Source organism: Eriocheir sinensis, chromosome 29 (assembly GCF_024679095.1).
Source record: "Eriocheir sinensis breed Jianghai 21 chromosome 29, ASM2467909v1, whole genome shotgun sequence".
NCBI lineage: Eukaryota > Metazoa > Arthropoda > Malacostraca > Decapoda > Varunidae > Eriocheir > Eriocheir sinensis.
In genome coordinates this window covers 11851150-11878055 of record NC_066537.1, presented here as the reverse complement: position 1 = coordinate 11878055, position 26906 = coordinate 11851150, and the positions used below count along the sequence as shown (strand labels likewise).

At 42.8% G+C, this 26906-nt stretch overlaps 1 protein-coding gene and 1 long non-coding RNA gene across 7 annotated transcripts in view; one reads left to right on the top strand and one right to left on the bottom strand.

Annotated features, from left to right (window-relative positions):
- The window catches only part of LOC127005059 (ecto-NOX disulfide-thiol exchanger 2-like), a 27792-nt gene extending 6577 nt beyond the window's left edge, over positions 1–21215 (top strand). For 2 of the 3 annotated variants that reach the window (XM_050873532.1, XM_050873530.1), the window contains exons 2-17: positions 123–347; positions 2142–2303; positions 3253–3436; positions 3844–3992; positions 4196–4434; positions 4582–4783; positions 6913–7038; positions 7523–7607; positions 8231–8379; positions 8760–8975; positions 13267–13373; positions 15872–15994; positions 16856–16996; positions 17802–17997; positions 18665–18785; positions 19336–21215. In XM_050873532.1, coding sequence (XP_050729489.1) covers positions 123–347; positions 2142–2303; positions 3253–3436; positions 3844–3992; positions 4196–4434; positions 4582–4783; positions 6913–7038; positions 7523–7607; positions 8231–8379; positions 8760–8975; positions 13267–13373; positions 15872–15994; positions 16856–16996; positions 17802–17997; positions 18665–18785; positions 19336–19426 — 2516 coding nt within the window. In that variant the 3' untranslated portion in view covers positions 19427–21215. The remainder of the gene's footprint in view (positions 1–122; positions 348–2141; positions 2304–3252; positions 3437–3843; positions 3993–4195; positions 4435–4581; positions 4784–6912; positions 7039–7522; positions 7608–8230; positions 8380–8759; positions 8976–13266; positions 13374–15871; positions 15995–16855; positions 16997–17801; positions 17998–18664; positions 18786–19335) is intronic. The other variant, XM_050873531.1, reaches the window with a different exon arrangement.
- On the bottom strand, positions 18453–26906 carry LOC127005061 (uncharacterized). Of its 4 annotated transcripts, none has more exons than XR_007758252.1 (9): positions 26769–26906; positions 26339–26475; positions 25922–26082; positions 25356–25445; positions 24753–24940; positions 24140–24291; positions 23620–23737; positions 22451–22556; positions 18453–19543 (listed from the first exon to the last, which is right to left on the bottom strand). It is a non-coding gene; the product is annotated as an uncharacterized LOC127005061 (long non-coding RNA). The 4 variants fall into 4 exon arrangements; XR_007758254.1 differs by having other exon boundaries at positions 26349–26475; XR_007758255.1 differs by having other exon boundaries at positions 26693–26834.

Sequence of the window (26906 nt, the reverse complement as noted above, 5' to 3'; positions counted from 1 at the left end):
TAGTTTGGTGATGTCTTCTTGTAAGATATCTGCAGTTAAGGGGCTAAGAGAAGAGAAGATGGAAGAAGAGATTGAATTTTAGTATTTCTACATGTTAATATTGCTTCTTATCTCATTTCCAGATGGCCCTCCCCCCATGCCCCCAATGCCCCCTGGGCCTCCCCCCTGCACCACAATGGCCAGCCCTGCACCTGCTGCCAGCCAGGGGCCCCCCAACATGACCATGGGGGGGATGATGGCCCCTCCCCCTCCCCCAGGACCAACAGGGCCTCCAGGACCCCCTCCTCCGCCCCCTGGAGGCCCTGTCATGCCGGCTGACTACCCTGCAGGAGGTGAGTGGCCCCTAGGTGAGGACAACAGTGGCTGGAACACACTTTCTGTCTCTTTGTACTTGTTTGTAAGAGTCAACCTGTTAGCTGTTTTTCTGTTGACAATGTTTGCTTTGGTGATTCTAGTTATGCTTGCACTGCTACCACTCTGTTTTTCTGTTGACAATGTTTGCTTTGGTGATTCTAGTTATGCTTGCACTGCTACCACTCTGTTTTTCCATTGACAGTGTTTGCTTTGGTGATTCTAGTTATGCTTGCACTGCTACCACTCTGTTTTTCTGTTGACAATGTTTGCTTTGGTGATTCTAGTTATGCTTGCACTGCTACCACTCTGTTTTTCTGTTGACAGTGTTTGCTTTGGTGATTCTAGTTATGCTTGCACTGCTACCACTCTGTTTTTCTGTTGACAGTGTTTGCTTTGGTGATTCTAGTTATGCTTGCACTGCTACCACTCTGTTTTTCTGTTGACAATGTTTGCTTTGGTGATTCTAGTTAAGCTCGCACTGTTACTGGACTGTTTGGGACTAAAAGCACAGTTAATGCACTTCTCTAAAATGTTTATTGTCCTGTAGAGTTTGTTAAGTTCCTGGAGAGTTATAAAAGCTCTCTCATTGCTGTGATGTGCTTACCTGAAGAACATTTTAATGCCTTCAGAAAAGTAGTAATCATGTAAAAACTGACCCCAAGGCTTAGTCTTAAAAAGTTAGATACGTAATTATTTTTTTTAGATAAATAAGTAAATAGAATAACTGGTTGCCTTTGTAGTTTTCAAAATAATTATTACCCTTCCCCTCTGTCCCTCTATTTCTGTAAGCTGTATTCTCTAAACATGTTCCTCTTCCCTCATTGCTTTACTTTCATATTCTCTTTCATGGCATCTTAAGTGTTGAGAGGTTGCTGAACATGTAACTTATAGTACCTGCACTCCTCCCTCTTTACCTGTTTCATCTCATAATAATAATAATAATAATAATAATAATAATAATAACCCTGGATCCCTCATTGCTTTACTTTCATATTCTCTTTCATGGCATCTTAACCCCTTCAATACAAGCAGACAAAACATAACCTCCATGCCATATCCTGGTTTTACAGACTACGTAGAATAGTCCAATGACCATGACGCACATACAGCGTCTCTAGGATATGGTTCGAGAGATGAAATGACTCATATACTGCGTCATGGTACTGAAGAGGTTAAGTGTTGAGAGGTTGCTGAACATGTAACTTATAGTACCTGCACTCCTCCCTCTTTACCTGTTTCATCTCATAATAATAATAATAATAATAATAACCCTGGATCCCTCATTGCTTTACTTTCATATTCTCTTTCATGGCATCTTAAGTGTTGAGAGGTTGCTGAAATGTAACTTATAGTATCTGCACTCCTCCCTCTTTACCTGTTTCATCTCATAATAATAATAATAATAATAATAATAATAATAATAATAATAATAATAATAATAACAAGTTGGTGTCAGAAGTTATATACTTAACCCGGTAGCAGCGACAGGCCAAATTTGTGGCTTTACCGCGTAGCAGCGACAGGCCAAATTTGTGCCATGATATAAACCCCCCAAATAGATGATACATAATCTGATCACAAATGCTTTGATATATATTATGAAATGGTTTGTGTGAGGGGTGATTTTTTCTCATTTTTCTCGCTTGGAGGGACCATTAAGAAACATGATCCTCGCAGCTACAGGGTTAATTAGCAGTAAGAGATGTAATTTATTGATGCTTATTCATTTATAGGAGCTCATTCATAAGATGTATTAACCTTCCATGCCTTCTCTTTGATCCACTCAGGAATGATGGGACCTGGGCCTATGGGCATGGCTCCTGGGATGGGTCCTGGCCTGGCCCCGGCAATGATGGGCCCCATGCAGCTGGCAGTGAACCCGGCCACCAACGATGCCCCCTTAGAGTTCAACACCAACAAGAACAAACCACCCATGCCTGTGTCCTCCAGTGAGTGTTATTATTCTGTGGGGGGGTGGGAGTGCATGTTTCTTTTTTTTACCCTGAAGGAAGGAGCCAAACCCGTCCGCTGCAATTGGCACGGATTTTGCCTTCACTGGTAGCCTGGTAACATATACTCCCAGGTCTGTCTCTGCCTCTGTGGTGGATAGTGGGGTATTTCCCATGTGGTATTGGTATGCTGGATTTCTCCTCCCAAGGTGCATAACATTACATTTTTTCTCATTGAATTGTAGCAGCCACTTTTTGCTCCACTCCTGTAGCTTGGTGATGTCTTCTTGTAGGAAATCCGCATCCAAGGGGTTAAAGGGGAAAAACTGCTAAGTGCTGCTCCTGTTAAAAATGAAAGGATAGCTGGTGGGTGTGGGTGTAGGTATCAGTTTTTGTGTGTGTGTGTGTGTGTTTGTCGACTTCATGCTGTCTGGTTTTAATTCATTTTCAACTGTTACTTCCCTCTTTACCCACAATGAAGAAATGGATATGTATTTTAAACCATTCCTTTCTCATTCTCCTCTATTATTCTTTCCACCACCAGCAACAGAAAAAAAATGGAGCTGTATTTTAACTATTCTATCTCTTGATCATTCTCCTCCATTATTCCTTTCACCACCAGCAACAACAAAAAATAATTCCCTCTCTTTTTTTTTCATCCATTCTGCTCTCCATCACCAGCAGCAAGTTAAATGGAGTAATAATATTTTTTAAGCATTCCCTCTCTTTCATTTTCCTCCATTCTTTTCTTCACCAGCAGCAAGAGAGAAATGGAAGTGTATATTAACCGTCACCTCTCTTATTTTCCTCAGCCTTTCTCTTTTTTTTTAGACAACTGAGAAATAGAGTTGTATTTTAACGATTCCCTCTTCCATCCTTCTGTCCATCACCACCAACAGAAAATATGGAGATGAATTTTAACCATTTCCCCTCACTTTTTCCTCTACAGACAATGGGGAAATGGTGGAGTCCGGTGGGCCTGAGCCAATCCTGGTGGAGGACCGGAGAGACCGAGACCGAGACAGGGATCGAGACAGAGATCGGGACCACGGGAGGGAGAGAGACCGAGACAGAGAGAGGTCCAGGGGGCGAGACAGGGACAGAGATCGAGACAGAGAGAGAGACCGGGACAGGTGGGTTGCGAGGGATTGAGATCAGGTGTGTGTGTGTGTGTGTGTGTGTGTGTGTGTGTGTGTGTGTGTGTGTGCTTCTTTTTTATTGCTTTTAGTTTTCCTTTTTTATTATTTTTTTTTTTTTTGCTTTATTATCCTTTTCCTTTTATCTTCTTCGTTTCTTCCTTTGCCTAATTCTTTCTTTTTACTTGCTTGTCACTCCCATAACCTTCTGTGTGTGTGTGTGTGTGTGTGTGTTTAGATGAGGTTTGAATATTTGAATTGCAATTCAAATTTAATTTCTAGGATAACAAGGCTGACATGCAATATTTGGAGCCTTTTAACGAGCATTAGAGTCAAGCAGTGTGTTGGCCGGGTGCTTCCTGCCGCTGCTGATCTGATGTGTTTCCCCTCCTTTGCCTCTCCAGAGACTCGGACCGTGATAGGGACCGTGACAGGGACCGGCCAGACCGAGATCGTGACCGTGACCGCCGCCGCGACCGCCCCCGCAAAGAGAGCAGCGGCGCCGGCAGCAGCAGCGGGCGGAGCAGTGATGACAATCTACCTGCTGGGAATGGTGAGCTGCCCTTTGCTTGTTGTTGTGGGTTGAACTATTTCTCAAAACTCTGGATGTCTATATATTGTATCTCTTCCTGTATTCAGCTGCCAGTGCTAAGGAATTTTTTATAATAACTACTTGATATATTATTATTACTACTACTGTTAATGTTATCTCTTGTTGCTACCATCCCCATTAACTGTGTGTGTGTGTGTGATTAGGCAGCACACCCGTCCAGCCCTTGGAGGCCACCAGCCCGGCTGGGTCTGGGTTTGGCCCCATGGGCCCTGGCCCTGGACCTTGGGGGCCTATGTGGGGTCCAGCTGGAGGACCAATGGGGCCACTAGGACCCATGGGTCCAATGGGGGGACCAATGGGACCCATGGGAGGACCTATGGGTCCTATGGGACCTATGGGACCAATGGGGCCCATGGGACCTCCAACTGAAGGCCCACCAATGGTGAGTTGCTGAGTGTTTTTAATTTATATGAATAATTAAGACAAAGCTGTGGATAAAAGTAAACAAATATGTTTACACAAGGCTGAAGGTAAAGCTGGTGGATGAACACATTTGCCTCCACCACTTTCTGCACGTTGCTTCCCCCAGAGTGGTGACTTCCGCATCACGTGGGGCATGTTTGGCTGGATGATGTCTCCCGACGGCCTCACAGTGCCCATGAAGAACCCCCTGCACTGCAAGACCTGCGTGCTGGTGCCCCCCAACCGCCTGGCGCCGCCCCCCACCACCAGGGAGAGGCCCCTTGGGTGTCGCACCATTTTTGTTGGGGGGCTGCCTGAGAACGTGACGGGTAAGTGTGTGATATAATAATAATAAAAATAATAATAATGATAATAGTAATAACAATAATAATAAATGGTTTATATTGATGTTGAGGAAAGGAAAAAAATAACAACAATAATAATAATGGTAAGAAAAAATGTGAGTAATAATAATAATGATGATGTTTACAATAATAACAATTACTACCTCCTCTTTTTTAGGTCATTTTAGGGTCAGAGCCTTTCAGTAATAACCTGTTACACTTTTAGGTCATAACGGGATCACAGGTTTCCCTTTGTCTCTCTCTCTCTCTCTCTCTCTCTCTCTCTCTCTCTCTCACTCTCTCACTCTCTCTCTCTCTCACTCTCTCTCTCTCTCTCTCTCTCTCTCTCTCTCTCTCTCTCTCTCTCTCTCTCTCTCTCTCTCTCTCTCTCTCTCTCTCTCTCTCTCTCTCTCTCTCTCTCTCTCTCTCTCTCTCTCTCTCTCTCTCTCTCTCTCTCTCTCTCTCTCTCTCTCTCTCTCTCTCTCTCTCTCTCTCTCTCTCTCTCTCTCTCTCTCTCTCTCTCTCTCTCTCTCTCTCTCTCTCTCTCTCTCTCTCTCTCTCTCTCTCTCTCTCTCTCTAGGCTCCACCCACTTTCCTTTATGTTCAAATTTATCATGTTTTTTTTGTTTTGTAGTGTATTTTTATTTTTTATTTTATTTATCTATCATTTTTTGCGGTTTTTGTAATATTGTTCGTTACTTTTACTGTTTTTTCTTTTATTTCTCTTATTGTTTATTCCTCATTGCCTTTATTTTCCCTCTCTTAATTCACATCCCCCACTTCTTTTTTTCTTCATCTTTTATTATTATTTATTACTTCATTTTATTTGTTTCACTCTCTCTCTCTCTCTCTCTCTCTCTCTCTCTCTCTCTCTCTCTCTCTCTCTCTCTCTCTCTCTCTCTCTCTCTCATCACATCCCCTACTTCACTTATTCTTCCCTCTTAATTTTTCTTTCTTTTTTACCATTCATTAGTCATTCTATTTGTCCCTCCCTCCCTCCCTCTCATTTCAAATCCTCCCCTCCATCCTGTTTGTTCTTCCCTCCCTCTCTCCATCCATCCCTCTCTTCCCCCTCCCTTGTCATTTCCTCCCTACCTTCCTCTGTTCCTGTCGAGGCCAAACAAACAACTAGACTTTCCCTTCCCTTCAGAGTATGCAGGCCTTTTTCCTATCTCCCTTCCTCTCCATATTCCTCTCAGTCACGACCTAAACAGTGGCTGAAGTGCATCCTCATGTGCCTACACCCTCGGCTACACCCCTTGCATACATCCCTCAATACACCCTCTTGAATGCACACACTTATGCACCCAAGGGAAGGAGTGTTTGTGCGTCTTTGTTTGATGGTTGAAGTCAGTGCGGGACGTGCCTTTACCTTTCTGCTGAGTCTTGGACATATACCTGAATGCTGAACAAGATAGTGTGAGACATGCATTGACCTGTCTCCTAAGCCTCACATAATCACAGAGGAACCGCATATGCCTACCTAACCTAACCTAACTACCTAACCTACTCTAACCAAATTCATCTACCTACCTAACCTAAACTAACCTTACCTAACCTACCATACCATACCATACCCTACCCTACCCTACCCTACCCTACCTTACCTTACCTTACCTACCTAACCTAACCTAACTACCTAACCTACTCTAACCAAATTCATCTACCTACCTAACCTAAACTAACCTAACCTACCATACCCTACCCTACCCTACCTTAGCTTACCTTACCTTACCTTACCTTACCTTACCTTACCTTACCTACCTAACCTAACCTAACTACCTAACCTACTCTAACCAAATTCATCTACCTACCTAACCTAAACTAACCTTACCTAACCTACCCTACCCTACCATACCTTACCTTACCTTACCTTACCTTACCTTACCTACCTAACCTAACCTAACCTAACCTGACCAAACCCAACTTAACCTAACCTTACTTATTGACCTACATACCTACCCACATACCTACCTACAAAACCTAACCTATCCTGACCTTCCCTACTAACCTATCTACCTCCCCACACACACTCCTACACACACACACTTTAGTAGCCACACACGCCTTCACCCCAGCGGACAACATGCGTGAGCTGAAGCATTATGTTGCAGAGGAGATTGTGCGCGATGTGTTTGAGCGCTGCGGCGAAATCACGACAATCCGCCTCAGCAAAAAGAACTTCTGCCACATCCGTTACGAGCTGGAGGAGTTTGTGGACAATGCAATTTTTCTGTCTGGTGAGTGGAGTTGTAGTTGTATTTTTATTAGCTTATTTATTTTATTTGTTGTTTATTTGTGTGGAGGAGTTTGTGGACATTGCAATCTTTTTTTACTGGTGAGTGCTGTTGTATTTTCATCTATTTATTTTTATTTATTTAGTTTATTTATTTATTTTTGTGGGTGTGTTAGTCTCTCAGTCACTGTGTATATGTCTCTGTTTACTTATGTGTATGATTTGTTTTTCCTTTGATAAATTAGACAAATGAGGGACTGAAAAAACAGATGCAGAAGAAAAAAACATCCCTCTTTTCTTTGTTTTCCTCTCTTACTCTATGTAGTTATGCTTATGATTTTATTTTTTTCATTACATATGACTAACCAGGGGCTAAACAAACCATGACAAATGTAGATGCAATAAATAAAAATGAAATAAAATAAATAAATGAAAAAGAAGATGGTTCCTCATTTTTTTGTTTCTCCTCCCTCTCTCTCCCTCTCCAGGTTATCGAATGCGAATCAACAACAGCACAGAGGCGGCAAACACTGGGAGGCTGCACGTGGATTATGCTCAAGCCCGGGATGACCAGTGAGTGGATTTTCTTGACTTGTTTTGAAAGCCTCCATACCTCCATTTGTCAGCCTCATTCTCCTACTTGAAGTTGTCCATTTTGCTCGCCTTTAGCAGCCTCTCTATTCAGGTCTTCCTCTCGTCAACTCTCCTTCTTTTCCTGATAATCTTCTACCTCATAAAATTCCACCATAATGTTGCATCTCTTTCTATCTTCTATCGATGTTTTCATGCTGACTTCTCTTCTGAACTTGGTAACTGCATGCCTCCCCCCTTCCTGTGGCCCCACTGCAGATGACTTTCCACTCTTGCTCATCCCTATGCTATCCAAATCCCTTATGCAAGAGATAACCAGCATCTCAATTTTTCATCCCTTTCGCCGGTAATCTCTAGAACAACTTTCCTCTGCCTGTATTTTCTCCTGCGTAAGACCTGAAAGTTCAATTCTATCCAAAATTGACCTTCCTCTCTGGCCACTCATTCTGTTTCTTTTTGTGGGAGCAGAGCTTAGTGGGCTTCTTTATTTTTTGTTCTTTATTTTTGCCCTTGAGCTGCTTCCTTTGCTGTTAAAAAAAATGAAATTGCCTTTCCTCATCTTATTTTCGTCCTGAACTCACCTCCGTCACAATGTCCTCGCACAGGTATGAGTGGGAGTGCCGCCAGAGACAGCTTCAGCGGGAACAGAGGCACCGCGAGCGCATCGAGGCAGAGCGTCTCCGCCCGCCCTCCCCCCCGCCGGTGGTCCACTACTCAGAGCATGAGGCGACTCTAATAGCAGACCAGCTCAAAGGTTAGTGACAGTTCTAAGGGTGTGATCTGGTCAAGCTGGACTCTTAACAAACACCATTACTTTATCCCCAGCATTCAAACACATACGGCAGATTTTTAAACATCATATTAGTCTTAAGTAACAATAATGAGGGTGATTTGTTCTTTTTTGACATTTTTCAAGTTGTGGTTAGTTGGTTTTGATGATTTTTTTATATTGCTTTTTATGGCCAAGTTTGTGATAGCCGACTTAACTCCAAAGATCCAACACTTCTAACTAACTCCGTCTTAAAAATTGAATAAGCCAAACTAGCCACATAACTGTTAATAAATACTAATACAAAGATTAGAATATCCTTCTCCTCACACCATGCACACTAACGTCTCCTTTCCAACCTTTAGCAGTGGACGACAGCTTCTCCAAGGCCGCCCAAATCCTCATCACATGGCTGGAGCGCGGCGATTGCAACAAACGCAATGCCGGGACCTTCTACGGCATGATCCAGTCCACTAACTCACACGTCCGTCGCCTCATGACCGAGAAGGGGCAGTACGAGGAGGAGCTAGCCAAGTTCCGAGAGCAGACGCGTGCCAGGATGCAAGGGGTCGTGATGCAGTGTAAGTGTTCAGTCGTTTTTGCCTCCTCTGCCGTGTCCCGAATCTTCTCCCTCCTTTACGTAGTCATAATATCCGTTACAAGCTTCACCCACCTCACTCGTTTCCCTTTGGTTGTTTTTTTGGGTTGATCCGTTGGTGGCTGTTCTTCTTGCTGTTGTTGATATGATCGCAGGACCCGCTGGTTTCCTGGTCGTCATCCTTGGCTGTTGGTTGTCTGTCTGTCTGTCTGTGGTGGTGGTTGTGGTTGGCATCACTTTGTTTTTATATGGTTTATCTGTGTTTCATTTTTTCCTTTCCTTTTTTATTTTTTTGCATTTAGTGTTTTTTTTATTGTTTTTTTTCTGCTTTTCATGCTACTGCTGCTACTGCCCCTGCTCCTGCTTCTGCCGCTTGTTTTTTTTATTTTTTTATTGTGTCTACTGCTATGATTTTAGTGCCTTATTTTTACTATCCACCATTTGCTCCTCATTCTCCTCTTCTTCCTCCTTCTTCATCTCCTTTTCCTCCTCTCCTTTGCCAAGTTGCTTCTCTGCTATTTCCCCTCTTTGTTTCCTTCCACCTTTTCCCTTTTCTTCAGTTTGCTTTTCTTCTCAACTTTCTCCCTGAACATTGCAAACTTCACCCGTAAATCGTTCTTGATTCCTAATTATTTGTATCCACCTTCTCCCCCCTTGCTTATATATGTATCTATGTACTCCCTTACTTTTATGGCTATTCACAGTAAGTTTGTCTGCATTTTATTAGTTTTTTTTATTTATCATTTTTTATTCATACTCACCTTGTTGCTTCTTCCATGGCTCATTTTCCTTCACCTCATCACTGAAAGAGAGTCAGGGCAGGGCAGGAGGAGCAGCAGCAACAACACTGTAAACGTGGTGTGTAAGATGAGAGAGGGAGAGAGAGAGACAGAGAGGGAGAGAGTATACATTTGGCATCTTTTAAATTGCAGGGAAGTGCTTTTGCTTACGCTTATGCTCAGGAAATAAATATTGCAAAAGGTTATATAATGGCCCTGAGATGTGGAAGATGACTCCAAAATGTCTTTAGCCACAGAGATCCCTTTGACTTGATGCTATGGGCTGTATTATAAGTCGAATTCGAGAAGTTTCGGGTCCCTACAGAGTTATTCATCCTGAACTCTGTAGTGACCCAAAACTTCTCGGATTCGACTTGTAATACGGCCCTATGAGTCAAACCATTTCAAATAGTCCGCTGAGGTGTGGCTTCCACGGGTTCTTTCCTACACTCTGCTCTGCCACACAGCCCCAACACCTATATTTTCCTCTCATATGTTACCTATAGCTAACATATGAGAGGAAGAGATAAGTGTTGAGACTGTGTGGCATCGCAGTGGAGGAAAGGACCCGTGGAAGCCAACGTCTCAACGGACTATTTGAAATGGCTTGACTATAGAATGTCTGCCTCCTGTCTCGGGGGCCCGGGTTCGAATCTTGGGCAGAATGTTGGGGAAAAGATTTACTCTTTGGTAGATTAATTTCTCGTGTGCTTTGATAAGTGGAAATGACCCTTCAACACATGGAAAGAGAGAGAGAGATTGAAATGGCTTCCAAGAACAGTGAGATGAACCTTTCCTAGCTGGTAGAAATGGTGAGTTAACTGCATCATCATCATCACCATCATCATCATCTTGGATCCCTTGAGGGCCTGACCAGCCAGCCCTCTTTATACAGTCACTTGTTTGCTGTACAGTACTGCCTTTGTCATTAATTTTAAGCAAGCTTTTTCCAGCTTTCGTGCAGGGAGCCTTCTGAGCACGTAAGTATCCCCATTACCACCACCACTACCAACTCCTCCCGCCATCCTTACATACCCCCAGCCTAGTCCTTCCTGTCACCCTCCTATATGCTAATGTGTCACAACCTGATGCCAGTGTATTTTTTCCTTGTACCATGTGAGAATTGTTTCTTTGTTGATGATGGCATAGGGAGAACACTCAGACAGGATCCAGCCCAGTGATTGTTGCCATGACTTGCACAGGTTCACTCCTCCCTGCCGCCTGTGAGGGAGTGGTGATGGTAGGCTGTGTAGGCTGTTTGCCAACAGACCTCTTTCCAAAGTCTCCAGATTCTAATGCCAGAGGGAAGCACTGTCATATCATCAGCTGGACTCACTTCAGACAATTGTCTGGGAAGTATTTCTTGCAGGAAAATGATAAAAATATTTTAGTTTCATAATTTTCCCCAAAATTGCCCATCAGTATGCCTTGCAGGCATATCTACATAATTTATAAATGCATATTCAAAATTTACTGTGCCTAGCTAGAGGGTGAGGAAGGAAGCAGAGGTTAGTGGAGCATTGGGTGGGGAAAATTTTGTGAAAGTAATTTTGGCTCTGCAGACATTCAGTGTGGCCGAGTGACAACAAAGATCCAAAGGAGTAACAGTTTTTTCATTTCATAAACAGTTTCACATTCAGATAGCTTTATTAACTCTGTCAAGGAGATTTAGGGTTCAAAACTTCCTGCCTCGATACATGCCTGATGCCTGACACCTTGCAGTGTAAGTAAACACTTAGGAAAGAGGTCTGTTCATGTGTATCACTCCAGTCAGTACTCATCAACAAAAAAATTGCTATGGGATATTGCACTAAGTTTAATAATTAAATATGGTCAAAGATTGCTAAACTTTTTTATAATTCAACTGTCTCCAGATTTGTGTTTTCCTTGCCCTGAGCATTAACTGGAATGGTGTGCAGGAATTGGCAAACACTCCCTGGGTCAGCTCAGATGGTTGTTGCCAAGGTGTGTAGGAGTCAGGGTGTAGGAATGTTCTGGTGTCAGTCTGTATGATAACTTTTTTCTTACAAAAGACACTTTGTCAGATGCAGTGAATTCACTTTATCTTACATGTGAAATGTGCCATGCATTCATAGCTATTTTATGTAATGTTATTGAAGCCTCCATCCAGATGCTCCAACTGAACCTGAATGCTGTGCAATATACTTTGAAGGATTTATTCCCCAAAGGACAATAAGATTTAAGGAAATACACAACTGTGTGAGGAAACTTATGTTGAATATGTTAAACTGTACTGCCAGCATCATATAAGTTTATTGACAGTAGTAAAATTTGTCAATCACTGCCATAAAGTAAATGAGGAAAATTATTGAAAATTGAAATGTGCAAAAAAATTCAGGTTCTGGGGTGAGCACCTGGAGTATTTTAGGTCCCCATTACAAGTGTGTACCAGAGAGCACCCCAGCTGGGTCCTTAAGCTAGCTCATGTGGTACTGGTCGTGTTCATCCCACACATTAGGAGCCAGAGTGTGTGTAGTGAGTGTGTCCTCAGTTTAACTGAGACATTTTTCACTGATAACTTGTGGATAAAGACACACGGACAGCAGAGGACTTGATGGTACAGTTAACAATATTACAGTTATTAGAAAAGCGCAGATAGGGATTAAGAATTACTCTTAATTTGTATTATGTTAATTTCACTTGACCTAAGAGACAGCTGGCCATTGCTAAGGTATGATCTGCTGACCAACTAACCTTAAGTCAGTCTATCTGGAAGTGAAGAAGGAGGAGAAGGAGATCAGGCTAGGTCAGGTCAGGTCAGATCCACAGTACCCACTCACTGCCCTGTAGAGTGTGCCACAGACCAGGTGGAGTATGTGTCTGCTGGTCCCTCACCTCCCCTCCTACTACACCCACACCACTCAGGGGAAGACATGAGGTCCACCTTGACCCACTGCTGCTGTTCAGTGTAGCAAAGTCCATGACAAGCCCCCCTAAGGAAATGGATGACCTAGTGAATTCTTCTTGTCTGAACTCCCTTAGGCAGTCCCTCACCTCTTGGATGTTCAATGCACTCTCATGCCGTACAAGTCTTGGAAATGTCATATTGTCTTTGGCATAGTTTATAGGTTGCACTTAGTGGCAACAAATACTCATCTGGACTTTGGTGCTTTCTTTCATTATTTATAACTCATGTGTGGCATCATTACACATAGTGAGATTAATATTAGAATACAACAGCAGTGATAAAAGGTTTGTTTAGTGTACAAGGCATGCAAGAGAAGCAGCTGTAGCAGCAGCAGTAGCATCTTGGGGACCTGGGAAGGGTTTAGCAGCAGCATGAGAGGTGTGGGTTGGAGGCATGGGGCTGGATGGGGAGCCAGTCACCCCCATGTTACAAGAGTCCAGTCAGCAGGCCGGGCAGTAAGTGAGTGGCACCGTCCTTCACCCGGGGGACCTGCAGGCAGCTCCCTCCCCCCCTGCAGGCCGGGCCACTCCTATTGACCTGCACATGTCTCTCCTCCCGTCACTCAGTCGGTCAGATCGAGAGAGTCTTCGTCGCGGCAGGTCACCAGAAGGTCTGGGACCACTTCACCAAGGCACAGAGGCGCAACATTGAGATGTGGAAGAAGCAGGCCGAGGTACGGCTCCCCTCTGGCACCGCCCGCCCACAGGATGCCGCCACCCCGCTCCCCGCACACCCTCGTGTACTAGACACCCTGGAGAGGGATTACGGAGAGACTGATTGATCTTTAAAATCTTGGGTAGTTTTTCGGTGCTTTCTCTAGACTAGCTTCACATATTTCTGCTTTGTTTTAACTTAGCCTGAGTGCATTAGTGCACACATGACATAGTTGGAGTTTCCATGCCATTTTGAGTGATAATACTTTATCAATTATATTTATACAAGAGCAAAATTTTAGAGGTTGGCCAGTTTCTCAAACACACTTAGCAGTGATGCGTCTCCTCTGGGTTGGCTCTCTGTGTGGCCGCGGGCCGGGTCCTGTGGGCGGAGCAGTGGGCAGTCCACGTTCACTGTGCACACTGTGTGAACGCCCGCTGGGCCACGTTCACGGCGCACTCGTGTCAACGTTGGCCAGCCGCGTTCATGGTGCACACTGGGTGAACGTGGACCACAAATGGGGATTTTTCTATTTCTTTTATGAATCACCTTGTAGCAAAGCTTCTCTGGGCCCGTGCCACAGCCCTTCATTGAGTGTCCTGGTCCATCTTTACTTCTCTTTTTATCTGTTTTACTCCTCTCTTTGTCTGTCTGTTTTTACTTGACTCACTCTTTCTTAGTCTGTCTGTCTTAACATCTTTCATTCTGTGTGTCTTCACATTTTTTTCTTTATCTTTTTTCTTTTTTTATCCTCCAATTTTTTTTAAACCATCAGTTTAATTGCATTTGTTTCTCAGTTTGATTTTGTTTACCTTAGTTTCTTCTATTTTCTTCAATAACTTACTGCATTTTCTCTTTATGTCTGTCTCTCTCTGAAGTTTCCACCTCATTCTCCCAGACTTGTAATATGCTAGTGGCCAGACACATGCCATCAATGCTATAAAAAAGAAAGTAAGTCCCCAAGAATTGTAAACTGTGAAAACTGAAATATTCTTAATCACATCAGGCTGTGGTGTCTTGACCCCAGGAAAGCTTTGTAGTGAGAGTGAGTGAGGGCTGAGCATCCTATTTGGCTGGGGAGCATCAATTTTTGCCTCAACTCCCAGCCAAGCACCATCCAAAAGTCCTGTTACATATTTTATTTCTGCTCTCCCCTGACGAGGAAGTGATCCCCAGCCCTCACAAGTGCAATCTAGTTGTCACTATCATGTACTATATGCCAACAGGTAAAAAGTTGCATGCAGTATTCTTGGTGAGAGTGAATGAATGAGTGAGTGAGTGGTAGCAAGACGATGATAGAGTGAGAAGGAATGAACGAGGGAAGGAAAGTCAGCAGTAAACAGTCAGTCTCCAGTTTCGATTCATCATTTTCACACAAATTTATGTCACCCTTTCCTGCTGCTTGCTCACTTGGAAGGATGTCCCCCTGCAGTGTTTCCTTGGTCCAGGGTGGGGAAGTGGCTTGTGAGGGGACACTTCCAAGGTGGCTCAAGGCAGCAGGAAAAGAGGCGATGTAAATTAACCAGAGAGTGAGGGAGTCAAGTGAAGGACTGACTCCTGGCCAAGGTGGTGGCAGACTTGTCACGAGAGCATGGATCAGTTTGGCAGAGCTCTTCAGGCTAGGCATGACTCAGGCTCAGTGGAGAAGTCTGTGGCTGGTAAGAACTGAGGAGTAGCAATAGGAGGAGCAGGAGCAGAAGCAGGAAGAGGAGTGGCTGAGGAAGGAGGAAGAGCATGGGTGTTCAACGTCGCTCTTGGCGCAGCAACTGAGCTCTCAACACTTTTTTTAAATATAAGAATTCTGATTGTGTTTCCTTTTCTTTTTTTTCGCTCTCCAGTTTTCTACACATAACATACGCTTCTTTATATTCCATTTAGTCCCGTCCATTTAATTTATCCACGCTTCCCCAATGGACGAACCCCCACCCATGGCAAGGTCTGAGTTATAGCCAATTGGAATATTCTTTAAAGCCCTCGTCCAGTCACACCCAAGACTCAATTATGGAGCCCAGTGGCAGGTAGGTGGGGCCTGCCCAGGTAAGGCAGTAACGGAGCAGCCATGGATGGGGTTCAGATGGTGGTGGCATCCAGGAGTCCCTTTGTGTGTGTGTGTGTGTGTGTGTGTGTGTGTGTGTGTGCTTGCATGCGTGAATGCGTGCATGCGTGGGTGGGTGTTTTATAGTTAATATTTTTCGTCACTCCACTTTCCCCAAATCTGGAATCCCTTTTTTGTGCCATTTAGTAGAATTTTCAAGGCTGGGTGGCTGGCTCTTGTAAACAGGTTATTGACTCGTCCTTCAGCTGCAGTGGTTTGTGAAATAGATCACCTATTGCAGTAAGGTGTTTCTACTGCATATCCTTCGATAATTATTGTGAAGAGGAGAGAGAGAGAGAGAGAGAGAGAGAGAGAGAGAGAGAGAGAGAGAGATTCATACACACACATACACACAAGTGCCACCAATGCCACCAGGCTCTCATCAGTTGAACTAACTCTCCCTCGTCTCATTGGTGTCACAGGAGATCAAGGAGATTCAGCTGGATGAGTCAGACAAGGAGGACGCTGAGGAGATGGATGTGTCGGATGAAGATGACGTTGGGCAGCCACCCAGGAAGAAGATGAGGCAAAACGAGTACCTCAAGGTGAGTCACTTATGCTGTTTACATTATCTTGAAAAATAAGTCCTGCCCTCTACCCTGGTAACCACTATGTCACTGGCCAATTCTCAAGCAAACTGTACCTCAAGCTGACTTTCCCCTTCACATTAACTTGACCGATAAATTCCTCCCACTTGGCTGTTAAGTATAAATGATGGTCTGGTGGATTATAATATCAAGCCATGGAAGTAAAGAGCCAGGGTAATCCTGTTTGAACCCCAGTGATGCCATGTGATGTCAGGAAGGACATCTAGTCTTAAACCCCAAACCGTAACCTCAAAACAGTGGCTCTATGATTATGGGTAAAAGCTGTCCAGAGAAAGAAGAATGGCCTGTAAGTGTATATCATTGTCCCATCCAACCTTACAACAGTGCCTCTATATGATTATGATTCTGTTACCCTGTTTGCCTGTCACCCCAATGATTCTGTTACCATGTTCTTCCTTCACCCAGGCGCCATATAACCTTGCAGTTGCGGCGCCAATAATCAATCTTCTTCCTTCACCCCAATGATTCTGTTACCATGTTCTTCCTTCACCCCAATGATTCTGTTACCATGTTCTTCCTTTGCCCCAATGATTCTGTTGCCATGTTCTTCCTTCACCCCAATGATTCTGTTACCATGTTCTTCCTTCACCCCAATGATTCTGTTACCATGTTCTTCCTTCACCCCAATGATTCTGTTGCCATGTTCTTCCTTCACCCCAATGATTCAAGGTGGAGAATGAGGGATGGAAGAACTGGTACACCGAGTTATGAGGAACGGGAAGCAGGGGAGACTTTAGATGCTTAAGAAGTTACCACAAATAAATGACTCTGTGTTTGTCTTCCACATAACGCTCTCAGGAGGAGAATGACAGCCTGAGGTGCCAGATGGAGGCCTACAAGAACGAAGTGGACCTGATCAAGGCCGACCTAAAGGCTGAGGTCAGCATTCGCGACGACCAGATCGAAGCCTTCAAGAAAACTCTACAAGGCATGCAGCAGGTGGGTGACATTTACTTTTGTCATTGTTTTTATGCTTGTGTAAAAGTCAAATATTTAATAAGATTTATTAAAGTCATAAGGTCAACTTTACATATATACAACTTTTCCATGGGGGGTTAAATTTATTTCTTAGTCAAACATATCCCTGTCTTATAGGAGGCAAGTCTTACACAAATTCACATACCACACTCAGCATACATACATACATTTACACACCTACATGTCCCCCAAAACACCCCTTCCACTCATACACCCTTACACATCCTTCCTTACACTCCTTCACATATTTTTTACCTGAGTATACATGGCAGTATTCCATTTTATTATTATTAAAGAAAGGAGGAGTTGCTGTAGTTTCTTTTTTTTTGTTATTGTTCTTTTGTGTCCATTCTTGTTTGTGTTACTGTCCAGCACGATGGTAATATCTAAAATTAGTTATGTATGTGGCTCTCTCATCCACTGATATATTTCCCTCTACTACGTTCTACCTATTCTTCTCGGTACACAAATCTTTTTCTCCTTCATTTAATGTCCTTATTTTCCCTTTTGGGGTTGGATGGTATCGATGAGGGAATTCTTGTCTTATGTCTTTGTATGGAGCGGGACTTTTACTGCCTCGGATGCCCTTCCTGACAGGCATATTTTGCACTATTCATTTTTTGTCACATTTCCTGCAACATTCTATATCCTTGACATTACGCTCCCTTTCTAGACACTTTCAGAAAATGCAGTGAGGAGACTATTTACTTTTGCCACACATCCTGCAACATTATTCTAAATCCTTGACATTATCCTCCCTTTCTAGACACTCTCGGATAATGCAGTGAGGAAGCGACAAGATGATGCAAAGATGGCTGAGCTCCAGGCCAAAATGAAGAAGCTGAGGGAGCAGGTTGGAGGAGGGTCTGAGGGAGGGGAGGAGGAGGGCAAGGAGGAGGTGGATGATCTCCTCTCCTCCCTCCCAAGTGCTCCTCTCTCAGACAAGAATGCCAGGCTCATAGGTAAGAGTGCACTGTGGACAAAGAGTTGCCTTGTACTGAGAAGATTTTACTTTTAATAGTGGAGGAAACAGACCATGGTGCTCCTGTAATGTAGATATGTCCTAAAAAGAATGATCCAGTTTAGTTCCAGAGGTGTCTTGAAAATTGATATTACGAGACTCATTCAAAGAGAGCAAAGAAAACAGGGCAGCTTCTTGGAGGCTTCCCTGGGTTGTCTGTCAAGGGTGGAGTCAGTGGGTGAGTGAAGTGATGTGCTTCCTTATGTATGCTCCCCATTAGTTAGTAAAGAAAAAAGTATGTGATTATTTTAGGAAACTAAAGGTAATTGAAGTAAACTCTTTGCAATACACTGTAATGATTAAGTGATGCAACAAAGCGTGAATTATCCTCTCTATATATATGTCCCACCTACTATTCATGACAACGACAAATAAGGACATGAAACAAAGAAGAAAAAGAAGAGCTGGATAAGACATTCATTTCTTCACAAGGATGCAAATTCAGGCCTCAGTAATGACAGGTTCTCGACCAAAGGCACCACTTGCTAAAACACACACAGGACTGAAAGGCCTCACTCGTCTAACTCTTATATAGTTTAGCTCATTAGTACTTAGAAAGAAAAAAAATGTATTGTTTGTGTGATCTCAACTCCATATCTCGTTCACAGGCCTGACTTCCACCTTCCTCCACATACATCCGAAAGGTGCCAGTGTGGATTACATTTGGTCCTTCATCCAGCAGTTTGACAAGGAGATCCGCCCATCAGACATCGAAGCCATGCTCAATCAGTAAGTTTGCTTGGCCTAATAACACCACATTCTGACAATCTTTTTAATGTGTGAATTTGTAACCTAAGGGTAGTGACATTAGGAGAGTAAAAGAAGTAATAGTTGAAGATTGAGTTGGTAGATGAGAGATTTATGATAAAGTAGTGCAGGCTGATCTTCATATGCTTGTAACTCCCCAAACTAAGTGATCTTGGACAAAATTCAATGTGTTTTCTTAAGTAACTGTCTGTATTTAACTGTAATCCATGTTTTATTAGTGTTTTATGGTACCCTTTGTGAGGCTTCCCTTAATCATAAGTGAAAAATTAGTGAATGGAATCTCATAACCTATCTTAAACTTGTCATTCTGTTCCATCAAATAACCAGCAGTGTACATACAAGCAGATTTCTTACCCTTTTAAACCCTTTCCATTCTCTTCCATCTTCCAGATACCCAACATTGTACAAGCAGATTTCTCACCCTTCTATACCTGTACCCTTCTCTTCCTCTGTCAGATACCCAATATTGTACAGCACATTTCATACCCTTACCATTCTCTTCCCTCTTCAGATACCCAACAGTCTACAAGCAGATCACCACAGGAGTCGGGGCGTGTCTGGAGCGCAAGTGGATATTCACAGGCTTTGAGAGCACTGTCTAGGGTCCCTCAAGAGTGACTGAAGTCTTGTTTGCAGCAGTTAAGGAGTCACTCATCAGATGAAGGGTAAGGGAAGCTGAACCCACATGCCCAAGCCCACCAGCGTCCATTTGGGGATCCCTAGAGGGGCGACGGGGGAGTTAGGGACTAGGGTATACTTGCCAATTCATAGAAAGAAATTCAGTTAATGCCCATATCACAAAATCTATAGTATAAGTCCATTGATCTGAATTCGATTAGTCAGAAGAAAAAAAACATGTTCTAAATTCATGTAAAGAGGAAATTATAACCCACTCCATGAAACAAGTCACAGTTGTCCAAAATCTAGAGGAACTGGAACAGGTTTTTTACTGTACACTGAAAAACTAAGATGAGGTTTGGCAATTAATTAATGTCAAAAACTTCATCACTATTTTTACTACTAATTTTTCTCTAGTACTTGAAATCAATTTTCCATGAGTGAGTGGGCACAGGGGATGTTTGCCAATCTTCACACACCGTTTTAATAGAGTATACGAGTAACACAGTCGGTCGGGGGCCACTCCAGGCAAAACATTGTACATTATTCCATTGTATTCGAAGCAAAGGTTGTGAGAGGGATATTTAATTGTTCTGATGGCTCTGCAATAGTAGCTAAGATAAGGATGGCAGAAATAACTTTAAAGGGAATGAGAAGAAAGAAAACGAAGGAACAGACATGCGAGAGATTCCAAAAGAGGAGTAATAAAGGATGTATAAAAATGTTGCCAAAAGATATATTTATTTATCTTGTTTACAGTTCAAGGGATTAACAAAAATACTGCAAATCACTCTGTAAAAGGATGGGAAGAGAAAGGACAGCAATGGTTAATGTAGGTTGAAAAGGTGTCTAGATATTCCCTTTTTGTTGCATGAAGAGGAATTATGAATCTGGGAGGGAGAAAAACTGTAGGCATTTTTTAATTGGTCTGGGAGTAAGAATTAATGTAGGCAGCTATATCCATAAGGGAAGAGGAGAAGGGTGAGATAGAGGAAAAGTAAAAAAGGAGAAGTTAAAAGTAGAAAAAGTCCCTGGCACTGATAGCATAAGAGTAAAGCTGAAATATGGAGATGCAGTTGTGGAGTCATGGTGTGGATATAAAAGGGGGTGTAGGGAGGGTGTTGATAGAGTAAGAGCGGAAAAGCTGAAATATGGAGATGCAGTTGTGGAGTTGTGGTGTGGATATAAAAGGGGGTGTAGGGAGGGTGTTGATAGAGTAAGAGTGGAAAAGCTGAAATATGGAGATGCAGTTGTGGAGTCATGGTGTGGATATATAAGGGGATGTAGGGAGGATAGATAGATAGCAAGAGAGTAAAGCTGAAATATGAAAATGAAATTGTGGGTGTGAGGATGCTATGGGTATGTAATCTGGCATAGCAATAGAGTGACGAGCCAGAAGACTGAGGAAGGCCATCTCTGTGCCACTGTAGAAAGGAAAAGGGAGTAGGATTGATATTAACAGCTACAGGGTAATATGTTTAATCAGTGTGTCAGGAAAAAGTGTACAGTACAGAAGGATTTAAAGCGAGAGGATGATGAATATAAAGATGATGCAGAAATGATCATAACTAAAGGGTAATATGCATGCATACTAAGTGTTTCAGGATGATGAAAATAAAAAAGGGTGTAGGAATGATTGAAACAGCTACAGGGGAATATGTTTAGTCAATGTGCCAGGAGACGGATTTGGTATAGAAAGATATTAAGCAAGATGACGACGAAAACCAAAAAAAAAATCTGACTGTGGAATGATATACAGAAATTCATAAACCTAACCTAATCAAGAGTGGGAGAGGGAGCTAGTCCTGGGAGTGATAAGGGAACCGAGCTTAATCATGGGGAGATAAGGGTTAGAAGATTAACATGGGATGGGTTGAAGGGGTCAGGGTACAATCAGGGGAGAGTGGCAAGTAGTCTGAGTAGGGCTCACCGTGTATTCTCTTCCAAAGGTTAATCTATCCTAAAAGTCAACCCTTCAGAGGTGTTATATTTGATTGATGAATAAATTTAAGCTCCGAGAAAGGTAGCAGTAGAAGTAGCAGGACTAGTAGTAGCAGCAGTAGTAGTAATAGTAGTAGTAGTAGTAGTAGCCCTCTAGAAAAGTAGTATTTGTGTAAAATTCTGAATCCTACAATTGGCTTAAAAATAATTGTGTATGAAGAAATGACTCTGACACGAGTATAAACATTAATCATGGGGGATACGAAGGCTGTGGAAGTACTGGGCTGGGTATTGCTTTAGGGGTTGTTGAGGGAAGGTGTGGGTCTGGGGTGGGGTTCAATTGGGAAAAGTAGGGAGTATTCTGCAACAGAAACTTTGAGTAGTGATAAAGAGTTTTGAGTCTGAAATAATGAAGTAAGGTACGTTTGCCATTTCATTCGCACCATTCCAATTATTCCTTATTGAATGACAAAAAAATTACTGTGGAAAATGGAGCTGGGGTATAAAAATGAGCTAAATTGTCATTATAAATATTGATAGAAAATTCTTTAACTTGGCGACAGTTTATTTCCATACCTCGGTAGAATTTTCCTGGATAAGTAGTATTTTTTTTCTTACTGGTTAGTACTATTTGGAATGGTGTGTACAAACTGGCCTTCATGCCCTAATACATACTACATAATTGCCAGTTAACTTTATTTCACCACAAAGGCACAAAATAAAGTATCTATTTGTAGTCCACTAACACACGTACCGTAGCCTGCAAGATTGTGTTCAACGTATTACTACCACTGTAATGTGTAATATGATTATTCTTGTCCATAATTATTAGTGTTATACAGACTGTTGTTTTGTATTGACTGTGTAAATATAGACTTAAGTATTCAATAAATTTGAAAATGAAAAAAAAGTCTTGCTCTTACCTTTTACATCTCTTTCCCCTCTCCCATACACACACACACACACACACACACACACAATCATAAAAAAAGGGGAAGAAATGGTCCTTTAGAAAGCTCAGCAGAGCTGTAAGAATGAAAGGTTTAAGCAGTACATTTTTTACTCACCGAACATAACCCTCTCATGAGCTTGAAGGCATGGAAGTGGACACGCTCATCCCCAGGCTCAAGGCTTGCACCCGCGAGTCCACCACACACCCAGTGGCCGACAACTCTGTTCATTTTAATTTGTACATAAGAATACAAACAGGAATTTTTTACATGTGCATTCTAACTACAATCAAATCAGAAGCATGGAATGGTGTAGACAAATTTACAAACCTAACATGATCAAGCGTGGGAGAGGGCTAATCTTGGGAGTGATAAAGGAACAGAGATTAATGGGGAGATAAGGGTTAAAGGATTAATATGGGAAGGACTAAATGGTGAATTTGAGGACAAGGGGTTAGGGTTCAATCAAGAGAGGGTGACAAGTATTTGGAATTAGGCTCACCATTTATACTCTTCTGAAGATATCTGAGAGGTGGGGGCAAGACAGGTACTACAGGCAGGACGATATTACATTACTGTGAAAATTGAATGAAACCTGTCACAGTCCCAAACTCTCCTAATATCAGAGGAACTATAGCAATCTCAACTAATCCTGCCTGAAATAAACTAAAACCACAATGGGGCAAGTTTTTCTTTGCCAGTAAGGCCAATAAAGTATGGAGCAGAAACATGGGCTCTAACTAGAAAATTGATGGAGGTATTGAGAGCAAGTGATCGCAGAATGCTGAGGTATATGGCAGGGATCAGGTGGCAAGACAGGGTATCCAGTGCAGATGTAGCTAACAGATGTGGAGTAGAGGACCTGAAACAGTGCTCAGAAGGGAAAGACTCCGATGGTTTGGACATGTAAAGAGAGCAGGGGAGGATACAGTGCTGGGAGTTTTGGAGAGATTGGAGGTAGAAGGAGATCAGTTGGTAGACCTAGGAAAACGTGGGGAAGGTGTAAACAGGAAGACTTGGTATTGATGGGATTGGATGAGCATCAGGCAGAAGACAGAGTAGAATGGAGGAGAGCCATAAAGCGTCCAACCGCTCAGGAAGAGTGAAAACAGACGTTAAACAAAATGATGATGATGATGAGTGAGGCCAAAAAATTATTAGTATCAATATCATGTAACAGGAGTAAAAAAGTTCCAGTCTGTAAAATGTCCAGGATTACTAGATGTACAACAGCATCAGCCACACACACATACACACACATATTCAGGTAACCACACCATCCTCACCTCCAAGTGCTGTGTGCAGGGAGGGGAGGGGCAGGAGCAGCACCTCTGTACGCTCTCCTTCCACACCGCACACCTTGGGCACACCTCCCTCACCACCACCACCACTGCCACACTCCACCTGTTTGTAGGGAAGAAAGAGGTGATGGCAACTAATTAGCAGCAAATACAGTGAAGTTCATTAGTCCCATAAACCAATGTCATTTATTTTTGCCCTTGAGCTGCTTCCTTCATTGTAAAAAAAGAAAAAAAAAAGAAAGTTGTAATTAGAGGACACATACAGTATTACAAATTTCTAAAGGTACTGACACCCAGATGCCCTTCTATATACATCTTTCCCCCACATATTCATATCCCCATTCAACATTCATACATTTATACACCTACACGTACACACGCATATGCACACAAACACCTTTTTCTCTATACCTTTTACCCCTTACACACATATTCACACCCTCAACCACACTAACATATAAACATTTGCACACTACACGCCTCATAACACCCTCCCTCTACACACCTTCGCAGACACAAGCCACACCCTGCCGTCCGCGGTGCCAGGATCAAGGGCTGTGGCAGGGGATGTGACACTTGCACACCCTTCCAGTCCTGTCTCCTCCTTCAGCTCCCTCATGGCTGCCTCTTCCACACTCTCCCCATCCTCCACCAGGCCTACAGAAGGGGTGGATGAGGTTGAACTATGTGGATGGGTGATTCTTTTTTCCTTTCATCATTTCTGTTCCTTCCTCACTCATTCTTTCTTTCATTTGTTTCTTCCTCTTTTTCAGATATTTCTTTTCACTTTTTCTCATTCATCTCTTACTAGTTTTCTTCCATGCCATTATTTCCATTCCAATTCTTCCTCATTCATTCTTTTTTTTATTTATTTCTTCCTCTTTTTCATGCCTTTCTTTTCCCTTCCCATTTTCTAATTCATCTTTTTTCTCTTTTTCCATTCTTTCCTTACCTCCTTCCTTTCTCCCTTCTGCATTAATTCTTTCCTTCATCCATCTTTATCTTACTTTCTTAATTTTCTTTCCATTCCCCTAATTTTTTGCCTTCCTTTTTCCAATCAACTCCTAATTCTGTGCATGCATATTCTCTCTCTCTCTCTCTCTCTCTCTCTCTCTCACCGGCAGGCAGCTCTATGGTGTAGGCGTTGAGGGTCGGCCTAAACTGCTTTACGAGGACAAGGGCGGGCGGGTGTGGGTGTGGGCGGGACAGTGTTGCCACCACCGCCACACACCTCCGCCCACCCTCACCCTCCTTCCCGCCCTCCACCTGCCCAGCCTAAGAGGGACAGCTGGCTACCTCCCACGCCCTGGAATGAGAGAGGAAAGGTGAAGAGAGAACCAAAAAGAATAGATGGAAAATTGAGAAGCAAAGAGAAAAGGAGGAAAATGAGAAGCAGAGAGAAGAGGAAAAATGAGAACCAAAGAGAAAAGGGGAAAGTGAAAACCAGAGAGAAAAGGAAGAAAAGTAAAAAAGAGACAGAAAAGGGGAAAAGTGAGAACCAGAGAGGAAAGGAGGAAAAATGAGAACCAAACAAAAGAAGGAAAGTTGAGAACCAGAGAGAAAAAAAGAAAAATGAGAACAAGAGGAAAGGAGGGCAAGTGAGAACAAGAAAAAAAGATGGAATATTGAGAAACAGATAAGGTTTAGAAAATGAATGAAAATTAAGAAAAGATGAGATAATTAAAATCCTACACAAACAGGTTAAAGAATGAAACACACACCTGCGGCGGCCTGTGTGATCCCTCCAGTGGTGGCGGTGAAGGGCTAACCACCGCCCTTCTGCCACCACCTCCACCTCCTCCACATGACACCTGTCAAAGGAACAATAATAATAGTAATAATGATAATGATACTACTACAACTACTATGATTGGGTCAACTGCATTCAGTGCCCTGAGGAAAGGAGTGCCGGGCAATCTTATCCATCAGGAAAAAGATTGTCGGTTAACTCTTTAGTTCCTTAGTAGCAATTATTAAATCAACAGAGTATAATAATTGAAGAAACTGTGCTAAAACATTTATATGTAATATCAAAGAAAACCATGGTAAAATAATTTCTGAAGATGGGACACCACAAGCTTGACTCAATCCTGTAAAAATACAATTAAGTAAGAAAAGTGCATGAACATAAGGGAGGGGAGTATACAATCAAGAGTGGGAGAGACTTATGGCCTGTCCAACCCCATAAGGGAAGATAAGGATGCTAAATGAAATGAAAAAGAAGCAAGAAGTGGGTAGGTAAGAGGCACCCAGGCATCCCCCCCTCTCCCCCCACATACCCACACACCTTCCCTCTCCTCCTGCCCCATCATCTGCCATGCCTCCTTTTCTTTCTCCACCTCTGACTCTTGCTGTCTGGTGGAGGGCTCGGCCACACAGCAATAACTTCCGTAGAATGAAACTCTCTCTTTGTGGCAGCACCTTCAGCATCAGAAACAATGGAGGACACTGGAAATAAGTGAGGTTGGCTTTATTTATTGTTGTAAGAGAATAGCAGCTGGTAATTCAACATAATAGGGCCAGCTCGCTCTGAGACAAAGTTCTAACTCCCTAATTCTATTCCTATCACCCTAACAAACATGGAAAAACTGCTATTTTATTTGAGTTCAGTTACTACTCCTAAGATAATATATGATGGACTGTCAACATTATTCATTGATCTAAGAAAAACTAAACTAATTGAACCTTAACCAAGATATTTCACCTTTAATTACCTGCTCCCCATCAGTGAGTAGTGACCTGAGAAGCAGATAGGGCCTCCAAAGACCTCGAGCAGTGGGCAACCTCTTTCACTCTATACAAGAGAGTCCGACCCGTATTTCGAGGCCCCGGGTTCGAATCCTGGGCGGGATATTGGAGAAAAAATTATTTATCCAGAGTAAGTGAATTTCTCATGTGGCAATCCCCTATGACACACACACACACACACACACACACACACACACACACACACGACAGGTGGAATCGAGAGGCAAACATCAGAAGGAAATAAATAAGATATACCTCTCCCTCTTTCACGACTTTCTTATATCACTACAAAAATTAGGGTACCACTAACTCTATTTCCTGTTGATGCTAAGGAAATCCTGAATCCTGAAAAAAGAGTTTGAGGGACAAGTCAATGTGTCTTTTACCCTGTCTTTGAGGAGATAAGCATGGATACCCTTCGGCGGCTGGCTGGGCACTGGGCAACGTACCTACCAAGGGTCCCAGATTATCGTACTCAGAGCCTTGTGTTTACCGGTTTCTGAAGCCTACTTATTGCCAACAAA